General features: G+C 41.4%; 1 protein-coding gene across 3 annotated transcripts in view; it reads left to right on the top strand.

Annotated features, from left to right (window-relative positions):
• carm1 (coactivator-associated arginine methyltransferase 1) overlaps nt 1-11389 on the top strand; it is a 75352-nt gene that overhangs the window by 35253 nt on the left and 28710 nt on the right. For all 3 annotated transcript variants that reach the window (XM_050070101.1, XM_050070102.1, XM_050070100.1), the window contains exons 7-11: nt 1817-1907; nt 4047-4128; nt 4244-4329; nt 4442-4531; nt 8436-8573. In XM_050070101.1, coding sequence (XP_049926058.1) covers nt 1817-1907; nt 4047-4128; nt 4244-4329; nt 4442-4531; nt 8436-8573 — 487 coding nt within the window. The remainder of the gene's footprint in view (nt 1-1816; nt 1908-4046; nt 4129-4243; nt 4330-4441; nt 4532-8435; nt 8574-11389) is intronic.

Below are 11389 nucleotides of genomic sequence, written 5' to 3'. Positions count from 1 at the left end.
CCCTCTCTCTCTCTCTCTCTCCCCCTCTCTCTCTCTCTCTCTCTCCCTCCCTCCCTCCCTCCCTCCGTGTGTGTAGAAAGCAAACACATGGTCAATTGACAAGTGAATAATGGCCTCTGGGTTACCACACAACTAAGTCAGCGAACTGTAGTTATATAACGTTAGCACTAGACTAATTAGTTAGCTATTTTAACCAAGCTAGTTTAGTGCAGAGTCCATCTCATCCTGTGTAATAGAAATCAGTATGCTATAACTGATGGAAAGCGCTCAAGATTAACGTTGGGAAGCAGCTGGATTTGAATGGATAGTTCAGTATTTTTGAAGTGGGGTTGTATGAGGTACAAATGCCCCCTCAGTATGGGGGTGCCACACTTCAAAAATACTGAACTATCCCTTTCATGTGTTTTCACCACATTAGTTAGGTTGACTGCATAACTTAGCAGTAAATTAGCTTGGTTAAGATAGCAAGCTAACGTTTTGCTAACATTTCATATGTGTCATTCATTCATTCATTCATTGCAACGTTACTTCATGCAAGTACAGCCAGCCGCTGCCTCTTGTTAATAATAATCTCGAGATGAATGGCATCGAAGAATTACAAGAAGCAAGCAAGCAAGCAGCCCACACTGAAATTATTTTAGTTTGTTCAGTTACCTGGCTCGATTGCTGACTGCTGTCCACGCCTGCTTCAGATAGTCTGAGTGGCAGCCTGGCAGGTTCTCAAGTCACCCCACTAAACACCGTGCTTGCGTGAGTGCGTCGATCAAACAAGAGTACCAGAATTAAAAAAAAAAAAAAAAAAAAAAAATTTAATAATTGTTATTATTGAGAAGAGAGAGTCACTCAATCACCTTCCATCGGTCCTCCCACCAATGAAATGGTTTATTTTTATTTTCATTTTATTCATTCATTTAGGTCAGAAAAAAATACCAAGGTCATGACCTTGGTGTCCTCAATGGTAGTTACGGCCTTGAAACCTCAATCCCTATCTCAATCTTTGCCTTGTTGGGTCTTTGAATTTGAGGGAACAGGGCCTGAAAAGTCGTCGAATAGTCCTTGAATTTGATGTTTAAAGGCTCTGTATGTAAGAATGTGGCCAAAACGGTTACTGCACTCAAATTCAAAATACTGCCGTGAGTCGTGTCCGCCCCCCCTCCCCTACAGATTCGAGGTTGCTGGACAGCGGCACGCTGGAGACTGATTTGTTTGCCCACGGGCGGCCGCCGTGGCAGGGCCGTGTCGCCACGTCCGTGATCTTCGGTTTTCCAGCGGACCATTCGAGCAAGTCCGGCTTCTCTGCTGCTAACGCTGCTGCCAGGATACAGCGGAGGAGCCGGCTGCTAATGTTATGTACCGGGACACTGCTAATGCTGCTTGCCGTGCTGCTGTAGCTCAGTCGTAACTTTAAGTGATGCTGAGACTCTACTGACTGCGTGACTGGTAGACGGCGGTGGGTGGCGCAACAGGCCAAAACACAAATTCAAAACATAAACATGATTTGTGGACCGTAAAATATTTTTTTTAAATGCGAATATTCTGGCCGTACTATTGTTGTCGGTGAGATCAGTATGTTATATGAACATTATTCCTTAGTCTCTGTGACATATTAGGAGGATTTTACGACTATTTGCTTTAGATTTCTTACATATAGCTCCTTTAAGAAGTTGTGTAAACCCTTGGTTAACGTGATGAGGCCCTGGTAAGTATGCATCCATGTGTTAATGTTTCACTTGAGAAATCCAACTCTTATTGGGGTTTGTAATTTGCTGCCAGTACTTTAATCTTGTTTTTGACTGGCCTTCTCTGTGTGTTATAGGTAAAATGTTTCCAACTATTGGTGACGTCCACCTGGCCCCCTTCACAGATGAGCAGCTCTACATGGAACAGTTCACCAAGGCTAATTTCTGGTAAGGAGGGAATGAAGCTGGGAGGGAGGGGTCACAGTTTACACCCAAAATAAGTTACATAATTTGACTAATATTAACCAGGTAGCAAAGGATAACTGTATTAGTACATTTAGGCTTGTCCAGGTGATTAGATTTATCCTGACTTGAAGGCATACCACTCCATAATTACTAGAACATGTTTTCAACTATTAATGTTTTGTGTTTGTTTTCTGAAATTTAAAACCAAGTCAAGCCTCGGTTGTCTTGCGCAGGAAATGTGTTTGTTGACAACACAGAGGAAGTCAGTGGCTCAGCAGAGTGAATTATAAATGTTTTTATCACAGGTATATTATTCAGCATTGTTTAATTGGTAAATGACAGTTAAGCATGTGTAACTGTTGGGCTTAGGCGTTAGCACCACTGAAGAAGTCACATACTGAAGTCTTCATTTGTCATCTTAAGCGCTATTCGGATAGAAGTAGTATTACTGGTAGAGGTTTTCCATTAGCACTTTTGGCTGTGCCGAGTCAAACCATGCTGCGTCTCTTTGCGTTTCCCAGAGGTGGGGGACTCGAGTCACAAATTTGAGGACTTGAGACTAGCTCAACTACCACTGATGGAATACTCGACATGACTTTGACTTGGTATTCATGACTTGAGGCATGACTTTGACTTGAGACAGATAACTTGAAAGGACTTGACTTTTTAAATTCAATATCTGTATTTTTGTAGACATTGAGAAGTTGGGTTTTGTTTTTGAAATATGATGACACAAATGCCACAGCGGGGGAGGACCCACAGGCTGATATTCGTGCCCACGCTACAAGAGCTCTGACCTCCTGTACACAGCTCTCCTCACAGAAAGGGCAATGTGTACAGCGGCATCACAAGCTTCACCGTGTGCTTTTATTCAGTTCTATCTGCGTGATTTGTGTGAGTTAAGTCAGTCGGCATCGAACTTGCTTTGCAACCAGCAACACACTCAGTACGTTTACATGCATGCAGTAGTCGAGCTAAGCTCATAGCTCGGCTAATCAGTCAAGTCGGACTTCTCGTCTTGTCTGAGTATACATGCAGAAGAGAAAATCGAATTTCTGACCAAGTACGTCTGACTCCGCCTCAATAGGCGGCGCTGTGTCCTTGTTAACATAGTGTGTATTGAACTAGTTCCGGTTTACCCGAAGAGGAAGCTAATGATGAAAGAAGATGGCGGAGCATAAATGTAGTTTCCTCGTCCGTCCAGAAGTGCGTCCTCTACGTCTTGGTTGCCATGGTGTTTTTTGAAATTGTATTTTAATATTCAGAATTTCGCTTCGACAAGCTCTCTTTTTGACCATACACCTGTTTGCATCCCTGGTTAAAAGATTGAAATGAAAAAAGTAATCTTGCTTAAAATATTGAAGAAATGTGCCATCTTTCACGTACTGCCTTTTGGAAATTGTGTTATCTTGTACTTGCTTAGCTGTACATTGTAAACAGAATTTTGATCAGGGATCCAAACTTTTGCATGCAGCTTTATGATTCTGGACAGACATGCATGTTAACTGTAACTGCAGTTTGACTGGTTCGTGGAGGCATCCAACAGTGAACCAGTTATTCTAGTCCATTCATATGAGATAATGAAAGCCAAATAACCTAAGAGTTTTAATTAGGGCCTTCAGTATTTGGTTCAAGTAGCTATGCTGTTATTGTTGTGTGTTCATTCTTAGTACATGCCAGGTAGTCACTGTTTGAGCTGTGTACCACTGCAACTGTGTCCATCAGCATTTCCGAACACTGACTTATTAACAGTGAATACTCAAAAGAAGTCACAGCTTGTATGAAGCTATCACCTGTCCTTATCCCAGCCACTGGTGTTTGTTGTGTATTTTATGTTTATGCTTTTGCAGAGGTAGTAAATCAGTAAATCTGGATGAAGATCATAATGATACTGTTAAGATATTTTTGGCCACTATAAATCCCCAAAGGGACTGGGGAATCCAAATAGTCAATTAACTTTATGCATAAATAACTTTGTTGATTGGAGTCTATAACAAGTTGCATTCATGGCAGGCAAAGGGTTAATGTGTCCTCTGAAGCACGTGATTGGTCCAATATGTCCACTTGCAGTTGTCGTTTTTAACTTTTTGATTTGGATGTAAAGTGAATTGTGGCCCTCAGGTACCAGCCCTCCTTCCATGGTGTGGACCTCTCTGCCCTACGTGGAGCAGCAGTGGACGAGTATTTCCGCCAGCCAATTGTGGTATGTTTTCCAACGCATGCACACAGACACACAGACACACACACACACACACACACACACTTATACGTCTTTACACTGGTTGGGGGAGTGTTGAATTTGCGTTGTTGTGCCACAGGACACATTTGACATCCGTATTCTGATGGCCAAGTCGGTCAAATACACAGTCAACTTCCTGGAGGCCAAAGAAGAGGATCTCTACAGGTGTGTGTGCGTGTGCATGTGCATGTGTGCACGCTGTAAATAGGTATATTAAATGATTAAATGTATGTGTAATGAATATATGTCTTTCCCTGCATTTTCTTTTGGCTCCCAGGATAGAGATTCCCTTTAAGTTCCACATGATGCACTCAGGCCTGGTGCACGGCTTGGCTTTCTGGTTTGACGTGGCGTTCATGGGATCTGTGTAAGTCATCCACTCACTGATAGACACAATACCTCCAATTTGGATTTGGCCTGCACAATATGAGGAAAATCTATTTTATGTGCTAACATTGTGATTAATATGTGACTTGTGATTAACAAATATTGAAAGGCATATTAGCCAGGGCTGGGTTAAAATATCAATTCAACAGATTTTAATTGATCTACATTTGAATGAATAGATATTGATTTAATAAATCTGAGATCATCTTTTTTTAGGGATCCTCGGATCTGGTATCTGCGCCGATCATGTTATTTTTACAAAATCGGAATTGGTAAAAAGTGTGGCGATCCTGTATGTTTTATAAATATATATTTTTTATAAGACAATCAGCTGATGGCTTGCTCACTTCCAGACACTGAGGTACCTCCAGACACACCCACCGGTGCTATTGCCAGTGGGATGGCTCGATCGTAGACCGGCCCGTACATTATGCCGCTCCTGGCAGTATGGCGAGAGTCGCTGGCGAGTGAGAAATGAGCCAGAATTCCCCTGCGTATTTGGCCTACCACTGCATTTTAAACCGCTCAAAGTCCGCGAAATAGGTGCGCTTCCCTGTGGAATATCATCCATCCGGCCACTGGCCTCACCTCAGAGATTCCGCCATGGATATCAAGGGATCCTGTGGAGCCTTCACGCCCGAAACAACGCCAGAGCGTTACGGCATTCACACACGGTACCGTGAGTTGGCAAACGCCGGGGGTTACTTTCTGTTTCATTATTACTTATTTGGAACCTTCGGGCCGGGTTGATTTATTGTTTTGAAACTGAACTGAGTCAGAGCAAACAGTGGATTTTCTTTACCTCCTTGTTTACAAGAAAACCTGGGGTGGAGTTTTCTTTTGTTTAGCGAACTGTGTGGATTGAACTGAATTGAACTGTGATATGTTATTTGGAAATCCCGGAGTGGAGTTTTTTGTTTGAACTAGATTGAACTGACTAAACCGAACAGAACATTTCTTTTCTTTGGTGAAAAAAATATATACTTTCTTGAAACTGATGACAGTTGTATTTGTATTTTTGAAAATTGAGTATAATTTAAATTTTTTAAAAACAATTTAATTTTGGTGTTAAGGGACCTGTTTTATGGGTTTTATGGTTTCTTTGTGGGGTTTGACTTAGTAAAAGAAAAATATTTGTTTCATGTGTCAAACCGCTACAAAAGATATAGGCCTATTTTGTTTGTTGAAGACAAGAAGAAGATATTGAATTTGTTCACATTTTGTGCTGCTGAACCACCGATAAGCTTTTTGGATACTATTTAAAAAAATAACAAACCTTATGGGACAACTTGGATGCATTCTTTTTTTTTTTCTTTCTTAATGCTTATCGTATCGGACTCGGTTTCAAAATAAAGAACTCGGATCGGATGCAAAAAAAATGTGATCAGGTCATCCCTAATCTTTTTGAATTTGTCTTTTACTGTGGATGCGTGAAGCTGTAACCCTGTTAATCTCGTTGATGTTAAACAAACCCTGGGGCAAAATTATTAAAGACCGTAACTCTAAGTGCTATATTGAAGGCAACTGGACTTGCTCGAGTTTCTTGAAGATGTTTCACCTCTCATCCAAGATGCTGACTCTGAGATTCAGAGTCATAAAGGTCACACATCAGTCGTTGACCCACCCGGCCATCATGTGGGTTGTTGATGAGAGGATGAGATGGGTCCAGGTGTGAATGGGTGTTAAGCTGTCTGGGGAGGAAACTCAGGACTGCATTGTAAAGTGAGATTTATGGTTGTGCGTAGACCCTACGCACGTCACCTATGCAGTTGTGAGCATTTTTACTTGTGCGGTGGTGTGTCTGTGCCACTCTGCAGTTACACCTCCAAAACACTGGTCGGCGGCAGAGGTTTCTGTGAAGTGCTGTAAAGTTTAGTTGATTCAAAGCACACATTAAACACGCATTAAACACACATTAACACACATTAAACATGGCTTAATAGAGACAGTTTCAAACACAAGTACACAAAGTACACAAATCAGCTTCCCTATAACTTGCAGCATTCACAGACAAACACTTGTTAATCCGGACACATTTTCCCCACAAATACAACATGCTAACGGTATTTGCACAAGCCTATGGCATTTTATATTGTATAAATTAGCCTAACAACTAGTGATCTTTTCCTCTTCTCATATAAAAGTATAGTAGTATAGAAGTATAAATCCCTGAAGGATAAATCACACACAAGACTTAAAATGCTATTTTTGTGGAGGCTTCATTGTCTTCACAATTTATTTTTTCTTCTCTGTGAAATAAAAGTAAGTTAAAGCTTTGTTTCCACTGAGGGAAATGGTTTCAGCTTACAGAGACAGACAGGAGGTCTGCCTCACTGCGACGAGTAGTTACAATTCTGGGGAGGTACACGTCAGGCTACAGCATAGCTACCGCGTAGGCTCTACGTTGACATTGAGCCTATGGCGTAGCTACGCTATCGATTCAATGCAGAAGTATAAATTAAAAAGTTAAAAGTGGGTGATAAGTGGTGTCATAGGCCACTTCTTCTGTTTAACAATGGCCGTTCCAGTTTGATGTAGATGGCTTCTGGCCAAGATGTGTACATTGCTGTACTCAAAAGAAATGTCCCCTCTCCTTTAGATACAGTATCTCACATAATCGAGTACACCCCTCCCATTTTTGGAAATATTTTATTATATCTTTTCATGGGACAACAGTATAGAAATGACACTTTGATAAAACTTAAAGTAGTCAATGTACAGCTTGTATAGTAGTATAGATTTACCTTCCTCTGAAAATTACTCAAAACACAGCCATCAACATCTGAACAGCTGGCAACATAAGTGAGTACATCCCACAGTGAACATGGTGTCTTCACATCCATCTGCTCCATGATGTCATCATGGAGGAGTGGGAGAGGATTCCTGAAGCAACCTGTGAGCTCTGGTGAATTCCATGCCCAAAAGGGTTAAGGCAGTGCTAGATAATAATGGTTGGCACATAAAATATTGACACTTTAGGCACAATTTGGACATGTTCACTGTGGGTTGTACTCACTTATGTTGCCAGCTGTTTAGATGTTGATGATTGTGTTTTGAGTAATTTTCAGAGGAAGGTAAATCTATACTACTATGCAAGCTGTACACTGACTACTTTAAGTTATATCAAAGTGTCATTTCTATAGTGTTGTCCCATGAAATGAAAAGATATAATAAAATATTTCCAAAAATGGGAGGGGTGTACTCACTTATGTGAGATACTGTATAAATGGACAGCTGAGTTTTGACCTGAGGAGCTGGCTCGCCTATGCTGTGCCATGTTATTTTGTTATGTAAAAACTTTTATTGTGAAGCAGCAAAAAAAGGAAATGTTGAGTTTATAATAATATGGCTGATAGTGAACATGAAACGGTGAAATAAAGCAGATATCTAAAGTAAAAACAGGACACAAGAGAGTAACTGAACTCCAAAACAAAGAGATTCAGTTAGAAGCTACAGACGTACTGAGAGCTGAACACACAGAGACTTTTAAAAACACCTTTCTCTCTGGGCCCCTGCAGACAGAGGTGAGTAGAGTCTCACAGCACACACGGCTTGTTTGAGGGGGAGAAGCGGGGGGGTCGGGGGTTACGGTCGGCTAGAAGTCACCGCTACCCACTTGATTGGCTCTCTCTTTTTTGACCATACACCTGTTTGCATCCCTGCAAGTGTTAATGTCAGGCCCTGATGGCATGTGTAAATATTTTTTTTTAAATTCATTGCATTTCTGGTAGTCTTTTGCAATTTGTTGATGGTGTATGTTCATATTGTGATGATGATGAAAACCTGGTTTATCAGTCAGCACCGATGTGGAGTGTGCTGAATCTTAAGAAATACCTTTAAGTCGTCCTACACAGTTGTTCTGACCTTCCACCATCGCTCTGCAGGATGACGGTATGGCTGTCCACTGCGCCCACAGAGCCTCTCACTCACTGGTACCAGGTTCGCTGTCTGCTGCAGTCTCCCCTCTTCACCAAGGCCGGAGATACACTGTCCGGCACTGCCATGCTGGTGGCCAACAAGCGGTATGCTACTTCTTTTTTCTTTTCTTTTTTTAACATTATTTTTTTGGGCTTTTTGCCTTTAATGGACACGACAGAGTGAAGATTGTGAACTGGGGAGAGAGAGAGTGGGGGGACGACATGCAGCAAAGAGTTGCAAGCTGAAGTCGAACTCGCGACGGCTGCAGTGAGGCATTACCTCTATATATGGGGTGCCGGCACTATCCACTAAGCTACCGACGCCCCACGGTGTGCTACTTCTAAACTAAATGCTATAGCATGGTGCTCCACCTCTTACTTGTACTTGGTCAAATGTAGGGCTGCACGATATATCATTTGAACACCATCACCATCGCAGTGTTCGCATGTGCGGTAGTCACATCGCAGGACATGGGATGTTTTCTCTTTTTTTAGAACATGTAAACTTTTGTTTTGCTTCAGAAAAGCAGCTCTGAAGAAAGATCCTCGCTCCGCTCCGCTCGCCTCTAACCGCAGCCCCTCCCCCTCTCATGCACACGCTGCAGTCACACACTGAAAATGAGCGACATGCAAGAGGGAGAAACGGTAAAGGAGGATTTATGCTTGGTACACACTACAGGACTTTTCTGCCCGTTCTGAAAGTCACTATGTCACTGCCATTACACGCTTGTGCTGTGACTTGGCTGACAGACATGACACACTACACAATGGTACTCGCCAATTATCCCCAGTCATCTTTCGACGACGTGTGTGATGTCATCAGGTTATTCTTGTCCTATTTTTATTAGTTTTACTATTATTCCAGTTACTGTGTCTGTTCATGTGCCACCTGAAATGTTGTTGTAGTTAAAAAATTAAAAAAAAAACCTAAAAAAAAACTAAAAAGCGTCAGCAGATGGCAGGAGCTACATTTGAAGTACCGTATGCAAACATAAAAGTCACCGAATCCTCCACAACCAAGTTCCTACAAATGTTTCACAATAAAAGCGTATTTAGAAAATGGAGGGATTCTCTCAGCCGAGGTTATAAGGGGCTTTTAATTTGAAACAAATTCAGGAAGTGTTGAGTTTGAAATTACGGCGCCATGCAATAACTGTCATGAAAACACAACTTTGACCATGTATTGATTTTTTTTTTTTTTTTTTTTTTTTGGAGCTGGATCTTTATTAAGAGCACTGTTGGATTATATAAAGCCTACTGTTAAGTTACTCAATGTACTTGTACTCTGGGCAAAAGTTAAAATAAAACTTAACCATTTGTTGTGTTCGGTCTAAAAGTTTGGTTTCACTCTCAAACAGTTGGTCCTCTCATCCATTGATCTGATCTGATCAGCTGTGACCAATTATCCTTCCTGAAACTCGAAACTCGATGGACTGTTGGAGAGGGGAAAAAAGGAACAGAGAATGTTATAAAGGGAATGCAACTTTAGCATTGCACTTGATGAGTGAATGACACAGCACATTAGGCGGTCACAGCAAGAGACTGAAGAGCAAGAGTGATTTGACTGTAAGGGAGGAGCTCTGCTTCTTATTAAAACCAATGCCTCAAACAACAAAAGGGGAGAACATAGCCAAAGTTTATTTGGAGCATTTTAAGGAGCGGGGGAATGACATATTGATATAGAACACTCATTAACAAGAACATTTAAAATGGCACTTCATACCAAAAAGCTGAACCCTGGCTAAACAAAATCACCAATTTGCATTTCCACATCATTTCGACAATATTTATTGTCAGGTTTCAACATACAGACACTGAACTATCTGTACCTTCAATGAAATCCTAAGTCCTAACATATCAACCTAAAGCCTGTATTTATATTTAACTTAAACAAAACTATTTCTTAAAAAAATAGAAAGTGCCTCTTTTTACCTCTTTTTTTCTTTTTTCTTTATCTTTTTACACTTTTTTTCTGCTTTGCCCAGAGAGAGAAATAGGCCTATGACTGTCCTGCCATGAGTTTATTTCCTGTGGTGGAAGGGAGAGGCTAAGGTACCTGTGAAAATGGGGGTGTTTTCAGAACACCACTTTGTTTACACAACGTTGAACTCGCCCACCCTAACGCTCAGCGTCGCAGTGACGCACACCTCCTGTCTGTTTCTGTATACTGACACCGTTTCCCTCTTTACTTGTATTTCCCAGATAATCAATTCAATCAATCAATCAATCAATCATATGTGTGTGTGTGTGTAGATATATATATATCTATATGTGTAACAGCCTCATTCAAGTCTCGCGATGCAGGCGTTGCGTGAATGCGTAGCATATGTAAACACAAAGAATGAAAACATGGTGGAAGGTGGTGATAGCGGCACTCAGGACATTTTCCCCCCAACTAAACGCACAAAGTCTGAGGTGTGGGCGTACTTTGGGTTTCTGAAGAATGCCGAGGGACAGCTGGTGCAGGACAACTATCCTGCGAAGTTTATATTCCAGCAGATTTGTAGTGCAGAACATGCAGAAAGAAAGTTGCTGCGAAGGGTTTGCTACCCTTCGCAGCAACTTTCTTTCTGCATGTTCTGCACTACAAATCTGCTGGCTCATCTCCGTGACCATCATCCACAGCTTTACAGCCATTGCAAGTTATGCTATGCAAACGTTAGTTATTGTGTGAGGGACTTCGGTTTTACTAAGATTGTCATAATGTCTAACTCTCGACGTATATGGGACATTTGAGCCGTATCTGTCCTCCTAAACGGCGACTAGGTTTTCCGTTTTTCGTTTAAGACACTTAGGAGCTAATACTAGCTGAGTAGCTAATAGCCGTATTAGCAGCTATGTTGCTAACGTTAAGTGTTTCAAAACAAAACGGAGCTGAAAACACTGAGCGGAGCCGACAGAATATAAACCGACGTAACGTA

This window comes from Epinephelus moara, chromosome 18 (assembly GCF_006386435.1).
Source record: "Epinephelus moara isolate mb chromosome 18, YSFRI_EMoa_1.0, whole genome shotgun sequence".
NCBI classification, from domain to species: domain Eukaryota; kingdom Metazoa; phylum Chordata; class Actinopteri; order Perciformes; family Serranidae; genus Epinephelus; species Epinephelus moara.
This window is presented reverse-complemented; position numbering and strand designations above follow the sequence as displayed.